General features: G+C 36.4%; 1 protein-coding gene across 1 annotated transcript in view; it reads left to right on the forward strand.

Annotated features, from left to right (window-relative positions):
- ZDHHC17 (zinc finger DHHC-type palmitoyltransferase 17) overlaps positions 1–26,979 on the forward strand; it is a 64,220-nt gene that overhangs the window by 23,885 nt on the left and 13,356 nt on the right. The window contains exons 4-11 of the mRNA XM_015856976.2: positions 1,321–1,398; positions 2,744–2,888; positions 8,168–8,232; positions 8,979–9,141; positions 13,597–13,722; positions 14,939–15,081; positions 17,093–17,193; positions 25,911–26,035. Of these exons, the coding sequence (XP_015712462.2) occupies positions 1,321–1,398; positions 2,744–2,888; positions 8,168–8,232; positions 8,979–9,141; positions 13,597–13,722; positions 14,939–15,081; positions 17,093–17,193; positions 25,911–26,035 (946 nt within the window). The remainder of the gene's footprint in view (positions 1–1,320; positions 1,399–2,743; positions 2,889–8,167; positions 8,233–8,978; positions 9,142–13,596; positions 13,723–14,938; positions 15,082–17,092; positions 17,194–25,910; positions 26,036–26,979) is intronic.

The raw sequence follows: 26,979 nt of genomic DNA on the forward strand, positions 1-26,979 counted from the left end.
TTGTTCGACTTAATATCTGATAGCTTTAGACCTGTTGTGTAAAGGACTCTGCTTTTTAGCATGGGTATTGTTATCTAATGCATTCTTCAGTTGCTGTTTCTGTAGGTAAGCTCTGGACTCACTTTAAAGCTTCAATCTCAATTGATAAGCACTTGAGCAGAAGAAGGTAGTTGCTTTGAGTAATAGTTTTCAGATTGTTTGTTGTTTTCCTTCTTGCCATCTACCTTGAAACGCATACAGGAAATTGAGGTGCGAGCAGCTCTATGCTGAGGATTTTGAAGGACAGTTTGTGTGGGTAGAAGAGTAGAATTCACACAGACCTTGAAGGTATTGCATAGAGCAAGCAAAAAGTCCACAGGCACAAGTACTTGAAATGTGCAAGCGCTTAGGAATCTGTAGCTAGGTAGCACTTTTCAAAAATCTATTAGTTGTAACTCTTTGCCATTGGCACTTAATGGTACTGAATGAAGAACTGGTGTTCTCAGCCTTACTGGAAAACTTTTAAAAGCATGAGTTTTTGTAATATGTGCATTTTCTTTGACAAAGGAAAATACTGCTGGATTTGTGTGCCAAATAAAACAAACAAACAGCAAGGGAAGCAGTTTGCAGAAAGGTTACAAATGACAATGAATATGAGTTGCTACAGTTAAATAATGGATTACTTACCATGTTCTTAGGGGTAGCTTGTCTGTCCTTAAAATGTGCTGGAAGAAGAAATAATTTTTAGGCCATCATTTAAAGAGCTCAAATGTTTCTGTCCTTCATTTAATATTGCACTTCAACAGAGAAATGTATAAAATCTTAAGGCTTGGTTTAAAATGTAACTTAAGCAGAAACTCTTGGAACTGTGACATTAGCAGGGGTGTTCCAGCGATGATGATGATGCATGCTGTAAGATGAATTACATATAGCTTTGTCATCTTTGCCCAGTTTCTCTAAGTGTGCTTAGTCTTCTAGCAGCATTTCCTTTACTATTAATTCAGAATTATTTTTATCCTAGTGAGTCCCCCAGCAAATTTAGAAGAAACTGTTCAGGTTTTTTTTTAAGGTAGTTATATGGTGGCATGGTTTTTATTAATATATGTAGCAATTACTATGTTTTGCTTTAGAACCAAGCTAGAAAATAGCAGCCTGCTTAATACACAGAAAGAGGTGTACCTGTTCTCCTCACGCATATCAGAAAGGCAAAAAATTGATCTCTGAAAAGGAAGTTTATATGAAGAGATGGTGTTTTCCATAATGTCAAACAACTTGCCCTCTGTGTGTCCTTTCTTTTGAAACAAGATGAGCATTAACATGTACTGTTTTGTTGTTGTATAGATATTATATATCAAAAGGTGCAATCGTTGATCAGCTTGGAGGAGATTTAAATTCTACCCCACTTCACTGGGCAACAAGGTGAGGAAAAGTCTTTGGATTTTCCTTTGTGTTTTTCTTAACTTGGTACCTGCTACTGACTGATTTATACAGTTGCTGTATTTTATGGGAATACTTGCACAGGGATGAACGCAATCGCTGATGACAGAATGCTGTGAATGTGATGTGTTTGAGCTACAAGAGCTTTTAGCATATGGTTTGATTCTTGTCTTATCTCTTCCTGATGCAGAGGAAGATTTCTGTGACAGGAGAAAATAGAGTGTGTAGTCACCTTGCTTTATTCTTACTTGGAAGATCTTTGTTTTATCAGTATTTTGAAGAGCAGTATATGTCCACATGGGGCTTGGGTTGATTTTGCATGACATTGTCCTTGCAGCTTTCTAGTATGTGTGTAGATATTTTAAGATCACTTAAAATCAGCGCTTTAAATCAGACTTATGGTGTAGAAGGAGGTCTGGGGATGATGACTGGAAGAATTGAAGTCAGCCTTCAGTAATGGCTGCTTCTTCAGACAACTGGTAGCAAATAGACAGGAAAGTAACATATTAATATTTTTGACAGCAGACTGCAGAGGAAAACTTAGAAAATGAGCTTGTATCAAATAATTTCTTTACTAAAGATGAGAACTTTCTTATTAGACCCCCTTTAAAAATCTTAGCTTGCGTATTTCTTGCTGGTACAGATCACGTTTTACTTTCTATGTGTTAACAGCACAAATGTTTGATTACAATTCCTGGTGTTCATAACTATAATCTATTCTTTGAAGCATTGTGCAAAGCTGCCTGTGACACATGAGTTGTTTTTTAGCTCATGTTGGTAAGTATGCTGATAGTTGTACACCTTATTTGCTGGAAGGATATGTCTATATATTCATTCTGCCAAATACCTGAGGTTCAAAAGTGTGGAGAAAAAGTAGGGCTTCCATTTTCCTTTTTCTCCAATTGTTATTTCTGTTATTTTAATAGTAGGAAAACAACATATACTACAAAAAATATATACATATATATATGCATATATAAAAAAGCAGTTTGACATCTTTTAAAACAACAGGTTTCATATGTGGATGGGAAGAAGTTACAGTAGGCTAAATATCTGAGCTAATAATTGTTGTTGCTGACTGGCCTTTTACTTCACAACACACATAAGCCAATTGTGTATGATCTGTGTGTTGGCTGCATAGAATTTGCTCTTGTGAATGAGTTTATAAACTTGGCTGTGGAATCAGATCATGATGACCGCTTTTGTCAAAGTATATATTAAATGTCATGTTTGTTGCTTTAAAATATTTTAAAATTGCGTAGCTTACCTGTATATTACCTGTATATAGGTATTCACTTGTTTGTTTTCTGTGTTCTGTTGCATTTAGACAGGGTCACTTATCCATGGTTGTACAGCTGATGAAATATGGGGCAGATCCGTCGCTAATAGATGGAGAAGGATGTAGCTGTATTCATTTGGCTGCCCAGTTTGGACATACTTCAATTGTTGCTTACCTGATAGCAAAGGGACAGGTAAATTTTAAACAGTATCATTTTAAAGTAGTTTTTACTCAAAACTGGAGTAATGAAACAATTAAAAGTTGCATCTATCAGTCAGAAAGTGCAAAACGTTCACCTGACTAAAGACAAATCAATATCTTCTACTGTAGCCTGCTGTATTTTAGTTCATGAACATATATCCATTAACTTAATTTCCTGGAACAGTGGTACTTTGGGTTAAATTCACATCTTAGTGTGTAATATATGCAGATTCTAGGGTGTATTTCTTTACCATTCTTTATTTCCAATGAAGTTAGTGTTTAAATATTAACAAGGACTATTACAGCAAATTTTTTTTAAGTCTTCATAGAAATATCAACTTAGGCATTGGTAAAGAATCTAATAACTAAGAGTTGACATGTATTTAGATTAAAAAGACAGCAAACCTTCATACCTCTTATATAATGGCTAGATACGCAAGATGTGTATGTATAGCTCACTACATGTACTCACTACTCTTCACATTGTCTCCCATCTTTCATTCTCTGTGTTCAAAACATTGTTTACATTTTTGCTACTTGCTCTGCATTATTCTTAATAGATTTACTCAAACACAGGTATGTGCCTGATGCACATTTATTTACTTTGTAAGCCAAAACCCTTCCCTCATTTTACAGTCTTGCTACTACTGTTCCAGTTGTGTATTGTGCCTGTTCTTTCAAATGTCAGGTGAGGTACATGAGGTACAATCCAATGAGTCTGATAGAATGTGAGTCTGAAATTAATTGATTTTGGTCTGTTTTCAGCTGCAAAGCCAAATACTAGGTTTGCTACAGGAAATCATCTGTGTATATATAATTTTTAAAAACTGCATTTTGCAGTAATCATTTTCTTATCTTATAATTATTTGGTGAAACAATATTTAGGGTATGCTGGAGAGTAAGGTAGGCACAAGAAGGCCAGTCTTACATAATCACTATTTCATGAGCTGAATAACGCTCTTAACTTTGCAAGATAATAAATGCTTTTTGGTCAGGAAGAAGTTTTATATGTTGTTCACAAATTATCTAAAATGAAAAACCCATATTCTTACACCAGAAAAATCTTGCAGATGTTCTGTATTTGCAAACTTGTTGAAAGCGTAGCATTAATAAAATATAAATATCCTTTAAGATGTTATATCATTATTATGAAATCTCACTGTGAATGTTTGCCCTGATGTTTATATACAGACTTGGCCTAGTTATTTATTTGAGCATATAATGCTTCACTCGGAGGGCAAATGTGTGTGTTGTATAGTTGTGTACATACATGGATGCAAAAATCTTACTTTGAAATTTGAGTCCTATTATCTTGGTAACAGGTCTCTTGTTACCAAGAGCTTTTTCTTTTAAAGAGTAAGTCTTAATAAATCCCCCCAGTGTAATCAAACATGATTTCAGTATCCTTTGTATGCCCTTCCAAGTTTAAATTAACTCTTATTTCAAGCACTTCAGAAAAGCTGAATTGAAGTTATTTATTGATTTGTATACTTAAAATATACATTGTAAGGTGGCATGATACAAAGATTGTAACAGATATTCAAAAGGTTATTTATAAGGAAAGACTCACCAATACAGATGCCTTCATTGGGAAATGCAGAGGCTATCTCCAAGAGATGCTGCCTTAGTGGTGGTCAGCCCTTAAATGAGGTCTAGAGGAGATGGAGTCAAGCTCCACCCCTTCCAGGAGCACAGCTGAATTACCCTCACCTGTGCTCCCACAGCTGACCCAACACTTGCCTCAGTTGATTAATCAGAGGTTCAGGCTGTGATTACCAATTTCCCATACAACATATAATAAATAATATAATTATAAATAACATAAGTAACATTGTAATAGTAATCCCTAAACTCATAATTTTTTTAGCTATACATACAACTATAGAAACTGCTCAGCTTCTGTAGAGGCTATGGGAAATCTAATGATTCTACTTTTTATTCTTCTTCAAAGTGCATATGTGTTTGTTAGTCATGGAGTCATTTGAATTGTAAAGGACCATTAAAGGCCATCTGATCAAAGTCTCCTGCACTAAACAGGGACACCTACAGGTAGATCAGGTTGCTCAGAGCCCTGTGGCCTGACACTGAATGCCTCCAGGGGCAGGACATCAACCTCCTCTCTGAGCAATCTGTTCCAGTGCTTCACCACTCTTATTGTTAAACACAACAACAACAACAAAAACAATATTTTTCTTATATCCAGCTTAAATCTCTACTCATTTAGTATTCTCTTGTCCTATAGCACCAGACCCTGCTTTTTGTTGGTGTTAATCTTTACTTCCTTTTTATTATAAATGATTTGGGAACTTAAACTGTTTTTGCTAATATAGACTTACCCTGTTGATCTTGTAAGCTTTTTTTTTTCCTTTTTGCTTGGCAGAGATGAGGCTCTCTTACATTCTGAGAATGGGCTTGTCCTTGTTCCAAACCTAATTGTAGTATCTGGGTGATGAAAGGCATGTAAATTTAAACAGAATCATGGAATGGCTGAAGGTTTGACCAGATGGCCCTTCCAACTCCTGATCAAATACAGGCACCTAGAACAGGTTGCCTGGCACCTAGTCCATGCAGCTTTTGAATCCACAAGGGGGATGATTTCACAGCCTCTCTGGGCAACAACGTGTGCCAGTGCTCCCTCTCATGTCAGCACTGAGCATCATTCTTGCGACAGCACTCAGACCAGGAGAAGCTGCTAAACCAAGCATTTACTTCCTAAACCTACACAAGAGTACATTAGTTACAGAATTCTGAGGCCAAGCATGATTCTTCTTTATGAGTGTCAAAACAAACTCTGATGGACTGTATTATTCAGAGCAGGTCTCTTGTTAGAAGAGCAAGGTAACTTCTGTTGTCATACCTAACTTGGTAAATTGCCTGTCAGTCTGCACTAGATTTGTTTCACTAGAATCCTATGAAGTCTTTTGGAGAATAATTGGTATATCTTTCCCAAATCAGAAAATATTTTCGGTTGTACATCTACCTTCCTGATAAATTTTCTTTACTCTTTACTTTTATGTATGTTATTTCTTAGAGAGCCTGTTTTATTTTCTCTGGCTGACAGTCTATGTAAGAGGTCTTTTCCTTGTTCAAAATCCTGTTCTCCGTAAGTGTATGATGGATCTTCTTATAAAGTCTATGATATGTGAAATAACCAGTAATGTTTCTAGAGATGATCAAACTCCCAGTCTGTTTATGTGCAGTTCAGAGTATTTTTGTCTGGAATCCATTTATGCTTTTTGTGCTTTTGAGAAGGCTGTGTTATAACACAGGACTGGCTTGATCACTGCTATTAAAAAGCCCTGGTAAGCCAAAATGTTGCTGTGGTCTCTAGTGGCTATTCAGAATTTAAACTCATCAGCTGTTACTTCAGAAAGTGGTGTCAAGCAGCAGAATTAATTGACACAGCTCCTTTTCATGTAGGAAGTTGTTTCCTCCCCTGTTTTTTACCTCTGAAGCTTCTTGTGGAATCCTGTATTAATGCCGCTGAACTAAAATCTGTCTAGTCTTTGAAGATGTTCTCTTTCAGAGCCAGAGCTATCCTATTTCAAGTACTTTTTAAATAATTACTGATGTTGGTCTGTTGTGTTCTCTCATTTAATTATATACATAGGATATAAGTATACTTTTAATCATTGCATCACTGTATTTAGTATTGAAATCTGGCTCTTGTCGCGCTGAAATTCCTTCCCTAGCAGCATGGACAGCTGTCCATGAGCATTATCAGATTGGCCTGTCACCAGGAGTTAACAAGAAGGTAATGCTGAGATGCCTGATGGTTAACACCAGAAAAGAACAGTCTTCTGATGTATTATATGTTGCTGAAGGTTTACTTTGTCACCTCAGCACTTTGATACAGAAGAGCAACAAAACTTTCTTTCTGAAATGTACTCTTTTGTTGTGTGAATGTAGCATTAATCTGGCAGAATGACAAAGAATTTTTGACAGGAGCTTTGGTAGACAGTATCTCTTCTGTCCTCCTGTGCATCATCTTTGTCATGCACATAAAACTGTGTGCAAGTGAGTCTTAGTTTCTTTGTTACTAGCTACAGTTCCTTTGAAGAGGGATCTGCCTCAGCCCATGTTGAAGCTTAGCATGAGTAATCGATGTAGCCTGCTCATATAATATAATAATTTGGAGCTCATCTTTTTTCCTCTTTTAACTGTCATCCGGTGTGCAAAATGTAGTTTCAGTTTGTCTGGTGCTATCACTAAAGGAGTCTTTTTTACTTCCTTACAAGCAATCAGCTGTCTGTAGATCACAAAGCATTTTATTTCTGCACATAATCTAAAAATTAAGAGTGATTGTTTATGTCTCGTTAGTATGTGCATGTTTAAAAACATGTAGTTCACACAGTGTGGCCTGTGAATCAAACACATGCTTCTTAAGAATGAATGACCTGGAGGTTCAGCTGTGGTTCTGATTTCCTTCACAATCTTGGCAAGGGAGCTTGAAGGGAGTGAATGCCAACAGTTGTGTGGCTTTAGATGGTTCTAAAGGATGGACTCTGTGCATACATAGAGGAAAGAGGCTTAAATATTGGTCTAAGACGTGCAGCTTGTTTCTCAGTATGCTGGGCAATAAAGTAGTGGTTCTCATCCTTTCTTATCAGTCACATTTTATTTCTGATCTTTAAATTTTTTGTTTGTTTGTTTGTTTTTCTTTAACAATTGAGTAAAAATACACTGCACAGGTATCTGCAATCTGGGGATCTTTTAAAAGCAGTTATTTAGTTAATTAGTAGAACTAAACTGGCTTTTCTGGAAAGCTTTTTTCTGTATCAGACTAGTAGCACCCGGACTTCTGGGTGTTTGGCAGATACCAAAGCAGAGAATTGGCAAGTAGAAAGCTACATCTTCTGCATTTTGAGTTTCTCTCAAGAGTTTCTGTAGTATATGCTTTTATTAAAACACTTTCAAACTAATTTTCTTAGTAAGGGCTGAGGGAAGTAGCGTAGGAGATACTGATAGAGCTCTGCCACCTCTAAGCACTAAGTTGTTCCGGTCTTGAATTAAATGTAATTTTGTGCTGACAAGCTGTGGAACTTGCTCACTTGTGCTTGAGAGACTAATCTGGCTCTGAATATATATAGGACCCACCAACTTCCTTGCCTTACTACAGGCAGAGGTCTATAACAGGACAAAACACTGTAGATAGTAGATGCTTTCCTTTCTGATAGAAGTTAAAGAATTGTTTTATTTCAGATGTCCTGCGTACTGCTGTTTTATCTACTTGAACAAACACGTTTATCTCATCAATTTTCTTTTTTTCAGGATGTAGATATGATGGATCAAAACGGAATGACACCGCTAATGTGGGCAGCTTACAGAACACATAGGTAATACATACACTCACTGCAATTTTTATTTAATCTTGGTGTTAACTACATCTGTCACTTGGAGTAATGACTGATTTTGAGTTGTGGAGTGTGCTTTGCTTTAATTAGTCAGTGTATTTACCATAGTTGACTTTTTCTCTCTCTTAATTTATGACCTCTTCCAGAGTGAAGATACTGTCCAGATACACTCATTATTATGGTTTGTTTTGTTTTGATTTTGAGTAGATCTTTCTGTGGAAATTGCTGAAGCAAGTTGGTGTAAAAAGGCAATTCTTCAAAGTTAGTTTGAATTAGTTTCCTGCTGGGAAACTAACCTACCTCCTTTGCTGAGTGATACATAAGTGAGATTTTGCAAATACCTGCCATTGGCCACCAGTATTTTTATTCTCATCTTTAGGAATGTGGAGTGGAAGTCTGAAATATTTAGAAATCTGGTATACTGTCTGTATAATAATTTGTTTCCTTTTACAAATCTACGTTAATACTGTTAGTTGTTGAGAGACATGAGAACAGAATTAGGTACCAAATGTGTTGCATTATGTCCCAGAAGAAGCTCTTTTTAAATTCAACAGAATTGCAGTTGTTCTTTGGTGGGAGTAGAATTTGAGCCATTCACAATCATCAACAAATACGTCGCTTCTACATAGTGTAATTGATGAACATTCTGTATAGAATTTGAACTCATTAAGAAGAAGTTGGAATGTATTGAATTCTTCTGTAGGTCTAACAAGGCTTTTCTTTTCTAGTGTGGATCCAACCCGATTACTACTTACGTTTAATGTTTCTGTTAATCTTGGAGACAAGTACCACAAAAACACAGCATTGCACTGGGCTGTACTAGCAGGAAATACTACAGTTATTAGTCTTCTGTTAGAAGCTGGAGCTAATGTTGATGCTCAGAATATAAAGGTAAACAGTCTGTTTTTATTGTAAGTGGTTTGAGGTAGAAATCTGAAGAATAAATTATTCTCGTGGGTATGGTGGGATCGTGAAGATGAGGCAAATATCATGGCATTAATTTTTATCCAGGTGTCAGTGCTTATTAACAGTGATGCATAAATACTAAATCTGAACCTTCAAAAGTACCTGCGTAAACAATTTAGAAGTGGTTGAGTATATTTGGAATAGGGTGCACCTTCAGATAGCATGCATGATGTGCCATGTATTTGGATGGAAAAAAATCTGTCTGAACATATTGTAGTGAAGTTTTGGGATGACTGTCTTTTTAACTATTACGAGATGTGAGAAGGTTCATCTCCTCCTGGCAAGGAAATTGAAGGCTGAAAAATACCAGTAAGAGTAGATTACAAAAACGGGCTCTTTCTTGTATCAGAACTTCAAGTTGCCTGGTTATTTTGCCAGAACCTCTTAATGAAGATTGATTCAGCACTAATTTAGCCCATCCTTAGCATGTGTTAGACCAGCCACAAAGCTGTTAGAACTTACATGGTAGGCATGGAGTCTGTGAGAGCAGCTTCTCTGATGGAAGGTGGGCCTATTCAATCTTTGTGGTGTTTTTGTCCAGTGCCTGTCCATTACCATTATGTATAGCAAATCAGCTGTACTTTATCACCTTCGTTGTTTCTTTTGTGGTGTTGGAATTCAAGTTTAGATAAAGAATTTTCCACTATCCCCTTTCTCTTCAAATATTTGTATTTTTTACGTAATATTGAATATTATAATTGTTATAAATAGACTGCAAAAAATACAGGTCTACACCTGTATTTACAAAACATTATATATCTAATTAATTTGACCTTTCACCATTTTTCCTACCTGTTAAGATGGCCAGGCCTTACTTCAGTTGGAACAAATAATAGAAGTGTGCTTAAGGCAAACAAAGCCATTCATCCGTTCTCTTGAACAGCATGTAACGGTGTTGTTAGGGATGCATTTTAATTTTACTTATAGATTTTTAGGTTCTACATGCAATAGTTATGTATTAATGCAGATATGCTTCCTAGTCTATGAGGTCAGCTGTGAGACAAATCGTAATTTAGCCACACTTCTTATAAACTGTTAAGAAGCGTTTTTCTGTGCCACCTAGTGGTAAAAATTAATAACTAGGGTTTTTTTTGTGTGGGGGAAAAAGATCAGTGTGTCCTAACTTGCTTCCCTTGACAAACTGATTAGTTCACCTAAAGTCCTCACTTTATCTACGTTTCTGGACTCTTGTGCAATCCGTAATACAATTAATATGTTTGGTCAACTGAAATGATACCAGCTAGCCTGCAGCAGTTACATTATTGACAGACAGCAGCAGTCAGTAGGAAAAATAGGCTTCTGAACCTGCTGGATCATGATGTCTTTCCAGTCATGCCAGAAGACACATGCCTGGTTTTGTAATCTGCAGTGGAGTCAGGATTACTCGTATGCTTTCCTCTCAGTTTCTAGGATATTTAGATGTCAGAATGCTTCTAGCAGGGGTAGTTTCACGATCCTGTCAGTATCTATAAAGGGTGTTGTTTGGGGTGATTTATTGTATGTTCATCGCAAGCACATAATAGACATGAAACTTGGTTTGATTTCTTTAGATATGTAGAAACTGGTTTTTGTGCTTCTCATTTGACTGTTCAGCAAAAAAAATAAAGAAATAAAAAATTCAGCAGAAAGACTGCTTTTGAAGTGGCTCGTATTTCTTTAGAAATAAAAGAAATAATGAGAAACTTCTTCCTAATGAAGTAATTCCTAGATTTCTGTAGCAGTATTGGAGTCCTTTCTTCAGATAGGTCATGAAATTGACCAAAACCAGCGAAGACAGCTGCAGTTGAAGAAATAAACCAGTTGATACAGCTTCGTCTTTTTTCAGATTATGAAATGGATGAAATGTTATTTATTAATTTTGACCCTTTTGTTATTAGCTCGAGGTAGTCTATGTTAGAAAACTGCGTATTGTTGGCTTTCTAGTTTTGGGTCAGGTTGGAACCAGTCATCTCAGTAAGGTGACACTTTTATGTTGCATGATAGTTTGAATGCTATAGTGGAGGAGACCTAAAAGAAAAGCACAATCACATTGTTATTCCTGAATAAAACTGGATATTTTGGAGAATAAAGAAACATGGAAAAGGAGAGAGAGAGAGAGAAGGTCCATTTTGGAAGTAAAATGATATAAAGCGACATTGTGGGTTATTAACAGCTGAATGTGTATATATCGTAGGTACAGTTGTTCCAAGTGAATCAAAGTGGATTTGTCCTGTTTTTGTTGTTTATCCGATTTGTATTATGCTGCACGAGAGAATAACAATTTTCTGTTGGTAGTAAGATAGGTTTTATTTTTTTTTTTCAATTTTCTTTCTTTTGAGACCCAGATTGCAATTGCAATTGGAAGCTTTCTAGTAGTCAGGGGAGAGTTGTGGGGTTTTTTTTAAGTGTCTGGCCTTACTAGCAGACAGACTGAGCAGATGAGGTCAGGATTTCATAAGAACTCAGCTAATAATTGGAATTAAATAATTAACAAAAATTTTTAATACATTGCTGAATAGATATTAGGTGTAGTTTGTTGATTATGCAGTGTATCCATAGGTTTGTCTGTGGAAGTCTACATGTAAAGTTCCCTATGGTAATGACGCTTCAGAAAATTCTTTCTGTCTAATCACTTAAAATATATACTCTTGGAACGTAATTGATTTCTGGCAGTCCAAGTTGTTTAGTGGACCAAGATCCCTGATTTTTTTAATTGCTTTTTAAGCAAGTCACCTATCCATCCCTTTGAATACGAGGAAAATATTAAAGTACCCAGATGATTAGACGCATAGTCAAAGATTTCTTTAAAGCTCCCTCAATCTTTTTATCTAGGCAGTTCCTAGGTGTCTCATGGCCCTCTAGTGGAAGGGATGCTCAGCTGGACCCCAAGGCAACTTCAGGATTTACTTGGGAGATGAGCTCCCAGAGAGAATTGCTTGTCCACAGGTAATCTTTATGGTCTGGAAATATAAAGTGGTCTTAAGAAAAAAATTAAAAACACATGATGTCTGGAGTTTTCCAGATACTAGCAATTCAAAATGAGATGCCATTAAATTTTGTGGTGAGGCAAGCACCATAGTTTGATTTCAGACATTTCTGCTGAGAATCAAGAGCCTCAGCCTGTTTCCTAATCATCTGTCAAAAGAATATCCTTTTCTTAGCGATTTTGGAAGTTGAATTTTTTGGACAGGCTGCCTGCAAGATCGTGTTAGTCAGCAAAACACTTCACCTCATAATCTGTAGTTTATGCTATTTGCCCTTTTAGCGATTTGGAGCTAGATTTCAAAGGCAAAGGTGACAGTTAAGTCTTTCTGTGGCATATAGATAGCTAACTGTCTTTTTTGTTTTTGACACCTCTTCTGTCTATAGTAATGATTGCCCTTTGTGGGTAATTTCAGTTTCTGGTACCTGTCTCACTTTTTTTTTAGGAGGGGGCCAAGCGATGGAGGATTCAGCCATTTTTCAAGCCTCCATGAGTGCTTTGTTTAGGAGGGGATTTAACTCCAGTAGAAGAGAGGAGGAGTCAAATGCAAAACTGAAGCTGGAGGTACCTGCAATTGGTTGTCTCTTGCCTCCTCTATAATTTTAGACGCAGTCAGTAGCTTTCATTAAGCTCTCTTCCTGAAAGTTTAAAAAGCAGTGATATCAAATCAGTCTGTTAGGCACCTTTGGCCCCTGTATATCTCTTTCTCTTTTTGCTTTGTCTGTCAGTTCTCTTAATGTAGGGAATGTGAAAGCATGAACTGTTGCTGGCTTTGCACCCAAAGTACGTGAAGCACAAGCCAAGCATCAAAGCTCAGACTTATAGAATAAGTTATACTCGAGCAATCAGTTAATTCTTTCCCATTTTCTTCCTTGATCTTCATTAACTAGACAGATTTAGAACATTAAACTTTTTGTGGAAAAAAATAATCTTTATTTAAAATATTCTATTGTATTAGTAACTTCACTCTGCCAGGAAAGCAGAGAATTAACTCAAGTCAGGCTTTAGATTGGGAGAGTTTCCATGATCCAGTGGGTTGTGAGCTCTATTTCTTTGCTGGATTTCTGCTGCCTGTCAATAGCTAAGGAGGAAACACAGTCTTTCTTTTGCAGACTGGTGGGCTGTGTATAGAGCAAGGAAACAGATATGTTATGCCAAAGGCAACAATTACTACTATGTCAAGACATGTATTGTCAGTATTACTTAATATTCTGTTTGATTGTATGGTTATATCTGTATAGTTATAAGAGCGTGAAAAAGATCAAAAGGAATGATGAATGAATGATGATTGGTGTCAAGTATGCTGTAAAGTAAAAAATAAATTAAAAAAGAAATAATGCCAGAATTCCGTTTCAAAAGTGCTTTGAATTCATTTTATTTTTAAATCAGTTTTTTTCCTACTTTTATGCTCTTGGCAGGGAGAATCACCACTCGATCTTGCAAAACAGAGGAAAAACGTTTGGATGATCAATCACCTACAGGAAGCAAGACAGGCTAAGGGATATGACAGTCCATCCTTTCTAAGGAAACTAAAGGCTGATAAGGTGAGAAGTAGCATAGCGCTTATAACATAAGTCAGTGTTACTGCTGACTTTGGTGGGAAGGTGGAGTTATGTTTGTTTAGGGTAAGCAATTCAGTAATGCATATTCCCCACATTTTAGTTAGGAAATGCTGTCTTTTTATGCTAAAAATAATTACAAAAGAAAAATAAAACACCAGAGCAAACAAAAGCAACAAAACTGCAACCCACCATAAGCCTTCACTGTAACTTTTAGCATTTGTGCTGCTTACACATTAAGAAAGTGCCAAGCAGTTGTACTGCTGGGGCAAATCCAAGATTATTACGCAGCTAATTCTCAAGTAGGTAAGGGAAGACATAGTTTTAGATATCCAGAATTCTGATCTCCTCACTGTTAGGTAGTATTTTGTGTCCAGTGACTAAAGCAGTTGTGCTGACAGACTTACAATGTTGTAAGAGTCTTTAATGTGGAGGCCTTTTTTTGATCACGTTATTATCTGATACTGTGGAGAGGAGGAGACTAGAAATGTGTGCATAAAGGGTTACTCTAGCATGAAGAACTGTCTGTTTGCCCAAAGTCTGAGGGCTTGTGTGCTGTTAATGTTTTCTCATTGGTGAGAATACTGTGCTGGGTATTAAGTGTATCTGTAGTTTATAATTGTTTCTTGATTTAGACATTGCATCTTGATTATTACAGCACTGGTTACAGCCTCTGCTGCAATTGTATGGCCATACAGTAATACAACAAATATGGCCCTTCTGTGATTTGTGCGCTGCATTATCTGCACGCGTGCACTTTCAGTATCCAGAAAAAGTTGAAAGTTCCTTAAGCAGGAACTGTACCTACATAATATGACCTGTCTTTCTTCGTAGAGTCTTCTGTTTGGCAGTCTTATTTCTTATAACGCTTCAGTCTTTAATGCTACCTGAGATTATCTGCACTATAGTCTATAGTAGCTTGCTGCACTTCAATGCTTTTAAAAAAGAACTGCTATTGCCTTTATTCGGGATTAGTAGTAAAATCTCTAAAAGGTTTTTCTTATAAATAGTTAATTTGTTACAGAGTTTAGGAACTTTTTTTTGCATATATACTGCAGATACATAAATATAGGTTGATTTAAAACAAACAAACAAAAAAAACTTGATACAAGTTTTTGTGACTCTCCTTTTTATTATAGAATGTTATTATACAATCTGTTCCTAAAAGTAGCATTACTTACAGATATTTGTTTCTATATAGGAATTCCGACAGAAGGTGATGCTGGGAACTCCCTTCCTAGTTATTTGGCTCGTTGGGTTCATAGCAGACCTAGACATTGATTCTTGGCTCATTAAAGGGCTGATGTATGGTGGTGTTTGGGCTATGGTGCAGTTTCTTTCAAAGTAAGTGTTTCATCAGGATACTGTCTGCTTAGCATGCATACAAGAAGTGTATTTTGGCATCACGTTTGTTGGATAGGTAGATTTGTTTTTCATGTGGTTTTAGACGTGCTGCTTTATTTACTTATTTGTGTCATTTTTCCTTGGAAAGATCTTGTGCATCTTTGTTCCGTTGTCTTGAGAACACATATGGAATTACCTTGGCTGAATTACACTGAGCTTATAGAAGCTAACAGAAAAGCAGAAATTCAGTCATCCTCCAGAGGAGGGTGCTGAATGTCTGTCTGACAAAGAGTTATCAGTATAAATTGTATAGAAAACAGTCATGGGAAATGCTACAGGGACAGAAAAAAAAGACCTGTGCAAGAATGCTATCAAAACCCCATTTTTGTGCAAAGAGGTGACTAAAGAAAGTGGCTGCTTTTTAATAATGTTGATTTGTTAACTGATTACAGAGAGCTTTAAATGTGTTTGTGATTACTTAAGTGACTGTAGATGTACATAAATGTGTGCACGCACAGGTGTACTCTAGCAGATTTTCAGTGTCCTTAGACATCTTCTTTGCTTTTCTTTGTCCTGTATTTTGTGTATAGAAGAACCTGATATATAATTGAACTTACAAGCTATCTCCTTTTCTGGCATTGAATATCATGTTTTTTAGAATCACTTTCTCCTCCTTCCTTTCTGTGCAGAGGAAACTAAAAGTTTCTGCTCCCTAAAACAAGTTCATGGAATCTAAATGATCTTAATATATATGGGAGGGGTGGTCATCAGACTCATGTCTCTGAAAGACCTTTGAGAAAATCTGGTCAGTCTTTTAGTTATCTGAGGCTGTTCAATCTAGTGACCTCCTTCTACTGCTAGACCACTTGGCAATGCAAATCCTCAGCCATACTTCTTACAGGCAGGGATGACATTTCAGTTACTCAAGATGTGTGTTGTCATCATTTCTGTTCTATTTTTGATCTGCTTGATACCTGCTCAGGATTAATGTTATTTCTTATCCTTTGCTTAATGTTTGGTTATGCATGATTTTCAAAGCGTAGAGATTTGAATAAAACTTTTGCTATTATTGTAGTAATATTTCCTATGCCTTTTGAATTTTAGCTAATCTGCTTAGCTCTGTTTTCTTCCCTATTCCATTCACAAAAAAACAAGTGTATAGGAGTCCCTGAAAGAATAGTTACTGCAGTGTGACTGCTGTGTATCTTAATTTATATTCGCATTTTATTTACCACCTTAACTCATCACCTTAGCCTTACAGGATTTTATCAAAAGATTTAGGAAGCTTATATTAGAAGAGTGACAGCTACTAAATCCCAACTAAATTCAAATTCTGTGCAGAATATCCTTTAAAATGGAGAGAATGAGAAGGTAAAAATAATTCTGATGGCTTGGTTTTTGTTTTGGTTGATGTATTAGCGCTCAGTCTTGGAAACTGGCAAATCTATTGTTATGGGAAATACCAGATTTCCTCTGATTTTCTATTAGAAGCTCTTACAGAAGTGAAAGATTCAAGAATCAGAAATATGTCAAGTATGTAGGTCGATAACACCAAAGTCTCTTAAACCTTTTCCTTCTTGAAGCGTTGTTGGCTTATGAAGTGTTATACTCAGTGAACCATGGTACCTTCCAAAATAGCAACAGTAAAAACATGGGTTTTCCAATATTATGAACAATTTAAAAACAAACTGAACATTTTTTTTTCCTGCTGAGAAGACTGGGCATTTTCATTTTAGTGCATGTAACAAAGATATTATTCTTAAATCAGATAAGGAAATGTTATGAGATGATATTAAAGTGATGATGAGTCAGTATAAGCTGAGACTTTTTAATGGATTTTTCTTAAATCAACTATCAGTGTTTTATTTTACTGTAAAATACGTATCTCTGTTATGGCTGATATCTTGCCCAGGGCGTTCAGATCATGTTTGCCTGATGTATTTAGTATGGAGTTTTACTTAAAAAATGAATGTACAACAAACTTAACTGTGATGTCGCTTCTGCTCTACAGGTCATTCTTTGATCACTCCATGCACAGTGCATTGCCTCTTGGAATATACTTGGCAACGAAATTCTGGATGTATGTGACGTGGTTCTTCTGGTTTTGGAATGATATCCTTTTCTGTGTACAGAAATATTTTCTTCATGTTAGTAGTATGAGGTAATAGCCAGGGTTATTCTACATGGAAGTGTAAGTTCACTACTTAAAATTTTGAAAGACTGTCTCCATGAAAAATTGTTTTCTGTCTTGTTGGTAATTATTTTTTGTGCTTTGAAAATGTGATGATAATGTTATGTTTCAGAAAGCAGAAGATTTTCCTCAGAACTGCTTTACAGCAGTCTGCTAAATCTCCTATGCTTTGCAAGTTTAAGTGGGGAAATGTAAGCAAGCCTGTAAGATATGCTGTGGCTGTGAGCTGATTTTAACTTCACAACAAAACAGTAGGCAGTTTGTTCTGTGTTCTACTGGAGTTAACTTTCTGAGTACTACTTACAGGTTTTACAAATTTTGTTTCATGCATACTGTAGATAAATTTGGTTTAACTGTATATTCAGTCTTTGAAGATGGATGCATTAGCAATACTTGATTACAGAATACGCCCATCTTTTCATTTTTTTGACTGTCTGCCTAGACATGAACTTGTATATTCACTTGGTTAGAAATTGTTTCAGAGTCCAATTAAAAATGTCCCTTTGCCCCCTAAGGAAGCATACTGAATTTTTTAAACAACTTTCTTTTGTATTTTAATTACAAGAACTTAAAAATGGAATAGACGTTTAGTGTTGTTTGTTTGTTTTTTAAAAAAAAAAACATTTAATGCTTGCAAATAGTTGAAGTGAATTTAATATTTATGATGGATATTGGTCATAAGCTGTGCAGTTTCGGGCACCGTAATAATCTGGAGATCATCCAAAGGAATGCTACGAAGATGGGGAGAGGTGTGAAGGCAAAATGTGTGAGGAGCAGCTGAAGTCCGTTGGTTTGTTCAGCCCAGGGCATAGGAGCTGAAGGGGGAGGCCTTGTGGTATACAACTCCTCAAGAAGGGAGCAGAGAGGCAGCACTGAGCTCTGCTCTCAGTGACAGTGACAAGAGAATGGTGTGGAGCCGAGTTAGGGGATGATCAGATTGGAGGTTAGGGGAAGGTTCTTCACCAGGGGATGGTTGGGCCCTGGAACAGGCTGCCCAGGGCAGTGGACGCAGCCCCAAGCTGGTAAAGTTCAAAGGGTGTTAGGACAGTGCTCTCAGACATAGGGTTTGATTTTGTGTGGTCCTTTGTGGAATTAGAAGTTGCACTTGGTGATCCTGGTGGGTCCCTTCTAACTTGGGATATTTTGTCATTCTTCGATTTCCTGGAAAGGGTTTTTCAGTTTCAGAGGAATTATACCATGAAACAAGGTAGTAGCAATGCAATCCTTTTATTATCTCCTTTGTATGTTTTTTTGATCTTAGCTTCTGGTTTTGATTTAAGATGGAAGTGTAATTTTCCGTGTCTGACAGAATGGAGTGGATAGTCTGAATACACTGTGCCTTTAGAGTGAAGTTGCTTTCTCTGTTATTTTTTGGTAAGAAGATGTGCCTGACTTCTGACAAGTAGTGAAATAAAACTTTCTCAGGCAGGTTTAACAACTGCACCGTCTCATTTCTGATCTTTCTTATACCTTATAGAGTTTGTTTAGGAACTCGTGGTTAAGTAGCAAATGCTGAGCTGCCTTGAAAAGCTTTTGTGTGCTAGCATAACATCATCTTGAACTGTATGTAAGTATGTACTTAGTTTTAAGTTGGAGTCCTTCATTGGATTAGAATTGCTTCTACAGCCAAAACAGCATGGTGATGGCCTCCATCTTGATGTGAAAAGCTGTGTCTTGTGGCTAGCAAATTCTGAGATAGTTTTCCTGTAGTGTATAGTTTTGTCATATTCCAATGAAAATTGATGTCTTTCATACATACCAGCTTGCTCAGATTTTTATTTCTGATAGCCATCCTGGTTAATATAATTTAGAGTTTGTCACCGGGTAATGTGTATTGTTAACCAGAAATAGTAAGCATAGGTAAGTAACTAATCTGAAGGCATGACTTGAGAAAATCAATAAAATACTGTACTGCTTCTGTAATTTAAGTTGTCTCAAAAGCTTTTTGAGACACAAAAGTAGTCTGAAAGTTTCAGTTTCTACTGATTGCATTCATTAGAGTTGACACAATTCTATGTGACAAGCAGCTTTGGAGACGGTACTTGGGGCCATCTTCCTTTAATTGATGATTTTAAATTGGAAGTCTTTGTAATAAGATTCCAGATCCATTCTTCTTCTGGAAAATTGCCCTGTAGCTTTATTGAAGAAGGAAAAAAAAAAGAAAGAAATTGCATGCCTGTTCTATTTTTATAGCATGAGGCACAATGCTGTGGTTGGGGAAAAGATTCTTGTATTTTTACAGCTTTATATAATTACTTACAGCAGAGCAGAGCACTACTTTATACTCTGTAATGTTCCTCCGATGATGAAACCTGTCCTAGTCATTTTCATGAATTGTGACAATATTTTGCTCGGGAATAGTGTTTCTAACTTTTAAACTGTCAAGTGATGCCTTCCTGGAACTTCAGATGTAACATTACAAGTAGTATGAAAGTCTTTATTGCTGTGAGCATCACTTTAATATTCAAGTATTTGTTAAGAATTCTCTTTTCTTATAGATTTGTTGAAGGTGTCTGAAACAGCATCTAGTCTGCTGGCTTTAATCCTAATGAGGCAGAAAAGAGCAGTAGAAGCCCTTTTCCTTTTCACAAGGAACATACAAAACTAAAGATGAGCAGTGTAATTTCTTGAGTTTAAGGATTGTCGTGTGGAAAATAAATTCTTCTATAAATTACAAGACTTAATGATGTGTCATTTGAAGACCAATCTTCAAAGTAAATTTGAACAATTTATATGAATGTAGTGCCCTTGATTTTGTGCATGTTTCCATTTGATTGAGTTTTCTTTGTATTTTCTGAGACTGATTTATTTGTTAAAATAGAACACTCTTCTTTATAGCAGTTCAGAAATTCCTGAACCATGCATTTACACTTCCCTTCTGCTGTTTTGCCTGTAATGAAGGGTAGTTGTCCTGCTCTCTTAGTTTGTCTTATTCTGTTTGCAGAGCAGGGTTTAATAATCATAGAATTATAGAATTACCCAGGTTGGAAAAGACCTTGAAGATCTCAGGTCCAGACGGCCGCCAGCTACCGTAGTACCACTAGCTCTAAGTATACTCTGCTAAGTATGCGTATCCCTGACGTACCACATCCACATGCTCTAAACAATACAGGATGGCGATTCAACCACCTCCCTGGGGAGAATAATAATAATCCTCCACACAGAATCACTGTATTTTAATTTTATTTTTAAAGAGGAAAAATGCATTGAAATTGCACTTACAAATAATGATAAATCCATAGAGTATTTAGTTCCTTTCCTTTAGCATTTTATAGGTAGAACATTCTCTTATGTCCTGTAGAAATTCAGGGCAGATGTATTGAGTTCCTTTGTCAGTTGTTCATGCCGTCTTCCAGTTAGAGCTGAACAAATGGAGCTTGTTGTGTTTGAGGTTATTTTGCTGCTTTTTGTTTACTTATTTATTTATTTTTAAGATATCAGGGATTGCTGTAACCCAAAATAATTACAGGATTTTTTTCTTCTTCCTGATGTTTCCATTTAATGCAATTTTGAGGGTATGATTTTCTTTCATTATGATCTTTTGGTGTGGTGCAGCTCTTGCAATGCTGAAGTACTGAGATGCAAGGCAAATAACTCAAAATTGTTAAAAATTTGTCATTGACTAATACTTTGTTGGTTATCCTTATCACTGGCGTGCTTTGTGTATTGATGTTTTTTAAGTAAAGGAAAACATTATTTCAATTAGAGATAGTTGTTAAAACTGGTTCTAAGTGTGTGCATGATTATTTTGATGCTTTCACAAAGCTGTTACTGTAGCGTACTCAGGAGGCCCTGATGCAGTGGCACAGCTGCATAGAGAAGCTGTGGATGCGCCATCTCTGGAGCTATTCAGGGCTAGGTTGGACAGGATCCTGGGCAGCCTGAGCTGGTGGGTGACAGCCCTGCCCATGGCAGGGAGCTATAACTGGATGGACCCTAAGGTCCCTTCCAACCCAAGCTGTTCTTTGATATTTTAAAATTATTAACAAGTTATTTGGTGCAGTTAAACAGTAAAAAAAACAGAAACCCACATAGTATCAATATGTAAAGGTGTCCATTAAGAAAGCACAAAATAAATAAATAAAAGCAAAAACAAAAGCTTTACCTGGAGAAAGGGAGCAACAGTGACTTTGTTTCTGAAGGAATCTAAACGTGGAAAAAATATGATCTCCAGTTTCAGCTGTCCATATCTTCCATTTAAAAAGTAGAAATCTGTGGGGTGTTTGTGAGTCAATTACTTTATGGAAGGTGAGGGATTTTTCTTTATAATTAGAGAACAGAGGTCAGATGTAGAGGCCTTGCTGATCTTAGCTGGTAAACATGGATATCATCTAATAAATATGTAGCTATATGAGACCTCTTGTATACCTATAGGCATGGATCTGAATGTACAGCTATTACGAATTGGCAGCTTCATTAGCTTGTGTTCATAGAATCATAGAATTACCCAGGTTGGAAAAGACCTTGAAGACCATCAAGCCCAACCACAGCTGTAGTTACATAGTACCCTAACTCTAACAACCCTCTGCAAAATCATACCCCTGAGCACCACATCCAAACAGCTCTTAAACACATCCAGGGATGGTGATTCAACCGCCTCCCTGGGGAGCCTATTCCAGTACTTAACTACTCTTTCTGTAAAGAAGTGCTTCCTAATATCCAACCTAAACTTGCCCTGGCTCAACTTGAGGCCATTTCCCTTCGTCCTGTCACTTGTCACCAGTAAGCACCTTTCAGGTACTGGAAGACGGCAGTAAGGTCTCCCCTCAGCCTTCTTTTCCCCAGACTAAACAGCCCCAGCTTCCTTAGCCCTCTCCTCATAGGGTTGATCTGACGTCTGATGCTAGCTGCAGATCTTTAGGAAAAAAGAATTTATTATTGGCTTTGTAGTTAGTAGAAGGGAACATCTTGGTATGTAATGCTCGCTCTGGCTTGGTTTCAGTCTATTGTATGATGTGTAACGGTGATACAAGGAATTGGCATTAGTTTGGGCCATTCTAAATAGTCAGCAGATCAGGATAAAAAAATAGCTGATGGCATGTTTGTGACACTCACGGGGTTTGGAATGGGATGGGGATTGCTTGTTTGGTTTTGTTTCTTTCTAATGAGGCAGTCTTTAGGTTCCAAGTGGTTTCCTGGAATGATATTCAGCCTGTTGTTCTTATATAACCTTATTAATTGTGACTGAGGGTAGGAAGCGTTTTGTGGTTGTTTCTGCTTCATCTCTCAGTAAAAAGTGGGGAAACCTTGTAAAAGGCAGAAGGTCAGTATGGTGCCAGAGGTAAATGTTGTATCATGTTTTTTCAGCCATTAATATGGTAAAGGGTTTTTCTTTGCGCAGTTGCAAATGAGGATGTTAGGGCAAAATGAGGCACTGTCTCTGGAGAGCCAATTCCCTACTGGATAGCTAATGCAAAGTTACAAGGATTTTGTTATGTATGGAGAATTTTGAGAGATGTTTGTGATACAAGTTGCTGTGATCTCTTTGGAAGTAAATGTCAGAGGAGAATTCATAATTTAAAAAAAAAAAAAAAAGAAAAGAAGAAGAAATTGTATGGCTCTGTTTGTCTGACTTAAGGGTCTTTATGCTGACAACTGGAAGTGGCTTTACTTACTGTTGAGGGGTCCCCTCATAACCCCTGTGATTCTGTATGTTGCTGAGTGACTGAAGGTAGGTAAAGTGAATCTCACAGTCAGAGTTGTTTGTCTACACTAGATTCGAGGAATGTCCTGGAAAGCACAGTTCTTAATATTCTTTCTTCATCAGGCTCTGGGTAATTTTCATCCCAGTTCTGTTTAAAATTTATGAGAGATATTTTGGGTTTGTTTGAAGGTTTTAGTTTTCAGCCTTCATCATTTATGTAGTTGTAGCTTGCTGGTACGTAAATCACCCTTCTTATGTGATCTCCCAGCATCTCCTGTCTATGGTATTTATCTGCCACAATTTAGATCTGTCAGCATTACATTTATCTCACACCACCATGGTAAAAGGCAAAATTTAGAGTTTGTGTTAGAGTTTCTTAGGCTTTCCTTTGTATTTTACAGAGTAAGATGGAGGAAGGGCAGATGTGGAAGAATTCTACCTGCTGAATTTCCTGTGGCTTGAATCCATAGACATGTCACATTGTACTAATTTTGATCAGTTAAAAACAAAAACCTTAATGTTATAAAACCATTTTACTAGGTAGAAAATAAATTGTCTTTTCTCCTGTCCTTTTTAAAAGTCTAGACATGACGTATAGTAATTAGGAATGGTCCATAACTTTTTTTTGCTGTACCTTTATTGTTTGTAACAGATGTCTGGTTAAGGTATTTTTAATGCAATGTTTTCACTGTTGCAGCAAATGAAGCTCAATGACAAAGTTAAGCTCAATGACAGCATGAGTATCATAGAAAATTTAATTTCTCTTAAGCTATAAAAATATGTGGAACCAGCTTAGTTTTGGCAGCAGGTAAACTTAGAAGAAAAAGAGGAAGAAAGTAGATTGTACATATACTGAAGTCAGAGCTTTTCATCTGTAATGTATTAAATAGAACTTTGTTCAGTTTATAGTATAGATGGTTGGTTTTTTTTTCCTATTACAAAGTACTAGCTACGAGATGTGGTTTAGTGGTTTGTTGGTAATGGGAGGACAGTTGGACTGGATGACCTTGTAGGTCCTTTCCAACCTTGTGATTCTATGGTTCTATGAAACTTGCGGGAAACAGTTTATTAGAGGAAAGGTGAGTCTTTAATAAGTTAGTACGAACATTCTACTGTATCACATACATGACTGTGATTTTTCTTTCATTTGCCAGTATTCTTATTGAAAATTTACAGCCACTTCCTTCCCCCAGCAGAACAGGGAAACAGAAGTGGGTTTTTTTTGTCATTGCTGTTTTAAAATACATTAACAATTAGACTTCAATGAGAAGAAAAAGAGAAACATCTCCCTCATATTTAGAAGGGTTAGAAAGGGAAACCCTGGGAGCCACTGAGTGGTCAACCTCTCCTCTGTGCCTGGGAAGGTCATGGAAGTGCTCCAGGACCAGGTTGGATGGGATTTTGGGCTACCTGATCTAGTGGGAGATGACCCTGCCCATGGCAGAGGAGTTGGAGCTAAATGGCCTTAAAGGTCCATTCCAACACAATCCATTATTTGATTCTATGATTTAATAAATACAAAAGAGCCTTAATTGCATTGTAGTGTTATTCCATGACACCAGAGCATTGCAGAAGGATTTGAGAGGTTTATTGCTATTCTTCAGAACTTTAATTTTCTTTCAGTTAATATTTGCTTATATCTATGCCACATAGATTTATTTACAAATGGTTTTTGTAATATTTTTCTAATACTTTTTAATGCCTTTCTTAATCTGTTTTTCCAAGAATACAAACAGAGTAGAATATGTTTATAGGTACATAGTGGAATGTATTTGAACATCTATTCTAGCTTCAAAATCCAATTTTTACTAAAGCTTGCAAAAATGCCTTTATTAAGTAGATTTTAAAGCCTTATATACCAGTTCCATACAAGTTGCCACTTCATAACGCTTTATGTTTGTATGCAGAGGTTTTTTGTAACGCAAACACTTCCATATTAAGATTTAATTATGGAAGTCTCAGTGACTACCTAAGTAGAGAGTAATATTCATCCAGGTAACAAAATCGTCAGAGTAACAAAATAGTTTGTGCAACATTTTGTGGCAGAATAACTGGTATCCTTTTTACCTGGAGCTTTGTCAGGTATGGCATCTCATTGCATTTATGAAATACAGCTGGCAGGTATCTTTAGTGTTGGTCAAGTCCTCCATAGGGTTATTGAACAGTAAATACTCTTAATTTTTCAGTTTTAGGGGCAGAGGCATATCTGGAAGGGTTTGCTTTTCCAACGTCACTGTTAAGAAATGTTCTAATTCTGTGAAGAAATGTCAAATGCTGTAAGGCTATGCATGTTATGGAGGATCATTCAACACAGGAAATATATTTTAAACCTAATGGTTATTTTCTGTCTTAATATGGTAAATGGATTTCATAAACACGTCCTGGGACCTCTGAGTCCTATGTTTGTTTTTTTAAGAATTAGATGTATTAGCATGTTAAAAATAAGCTTCATTGGTGTGAAATATGGGTACTGCCATATGATGGGACCAGGGTCCAAATAGTACTTTTCTTGGAGATAACTGATTGTTGTGACATGATTCATGATCACAGTCCAGCATTGTTCCATTTAGTACAGTTCCTTAAAAGGCTGGAAACAGGAGTTTCTGTCATCTAACTGGAATTTGAAACCATTGAAGACTTATTAGTCAAATGATGATTTTTATAAATAGAACTTTGAAATGTTTATTGTGAAAACAGGAAATACTTTTGAGAAGATAAATTTAATGGAATTTATTTAAAGAGGAAAATAATTACAAAAACTGAACTGCCATTTCTAGAGATCTAAGTACTTTAGAAGTATCTCATAGGGGACGTTTTATAAACACGAGTTTGGGATTTTGAGCAATAGAAAATGCTGAATACAAAAAAAGAAGGTCAACTTTGAGTATTGTTATTACAGGCGAAGGCATCGTCTTTGTTTCATTTCAGAATTATTAGAGAGTGTTTTCAAGAGGAAGTTCAGTTCTAAACTTTAAATTCCTTGACTTTGAACACATCTCAATTTTTTCTTTATCCATCTTCCATTCCTTGCTAATAGCGTTGCACTTTTCTACAATTTTGGAAAATCCTGGAAATCTGATCCAGGAATCATCAAAGCCACAGAAGAACAAAAGAAAAAGGTAAAGCTGTGAGCATGTTGGACTTGTTCTTTAGCTGCCTTCTGCCCTTTGGTTGGAGTGTGCTGTATGACGCATGGCATGTCAAGAAAGGGTTGTATAGAAAGGGTTGAAAATACTGAATATTTCCTTTTGCTTGTCTCCCAGGTTTCTGTCTTCTGTTCACAATAAGCATTCAAGTCTAACCAGCCCAAAGCTGCGTTTAGGTTGTTCTCAATAAGAAAAAAACAAAAAAAAATCAATTTAGGTTTTCAATAGAGAAAGTTTAAAAAGTCATTGGATGAAATGTAAAGATTTAGAATTTTACCTTAATGTAAGAAGTGACTCATTCTGGGTTATGTGTTGCTTGTTTGATGCTGTAAAAATTTTACAGACTTTAAAGCACCTCTAGTTCTCCTTACGTTTGTAATTAAAAGCGTTAGGTTGTTGAAGATTTTAAGTATAAAACAGCCAAAACCACTGGCTGTCTTGATTTAAAAATAAATAAATAAATATTAGAGAAAATATTGATGATTTTACGAGATCTAATACTTCTTAGCACTAATGACATTTCTTTTAATCTCTGTGTGTTTTCAGCAGCCAAACTGAGCATTGATCATGCCAAATGTATAAAAGTACCAGGAACATGTTAGTTTTGTTTTGTTCTAGTTTTGTCTTGTTTTCTAGAAGCTCACGAAGCAACAAAAGCTGAGTTCTGTGGTTCTGTTCCTCACTCACTTGTGGAAAACAGCTATGTGGATCACCGTAAAGCCACTCTGAGTCATGGCCTTAGGAAGTGATAAAGATCTTTAAAAGATGGTTGTGATGGCTTGAATGATTTTTTTTCTGATAGATTGTTACTGAGTTTTGTTCATCAGTGTGCAAATTTTCTGTGCAAATTTCCTGTTATTGCAGATTTGCCAAAATAAAAGCCAGGCTAAATTCTCTTCCTTCAGCAGGGCTAAATT

The sequence above is a fragment of the Coturnix japonica genome, chromosome 1 (assembly GCF_001577835.2).
Source record: "Coturnix japonica isolate 7356 chromosome 1, Coturnix japonica 2.1, whole genome shotgun sequence".
In the NCBI taxonomy this organism is placed as follows: Eukaryota; Metazoa; Chordata; class Aves; order Galliformes; family Phasianidae; genus Coturnix; species Coturnix japonica.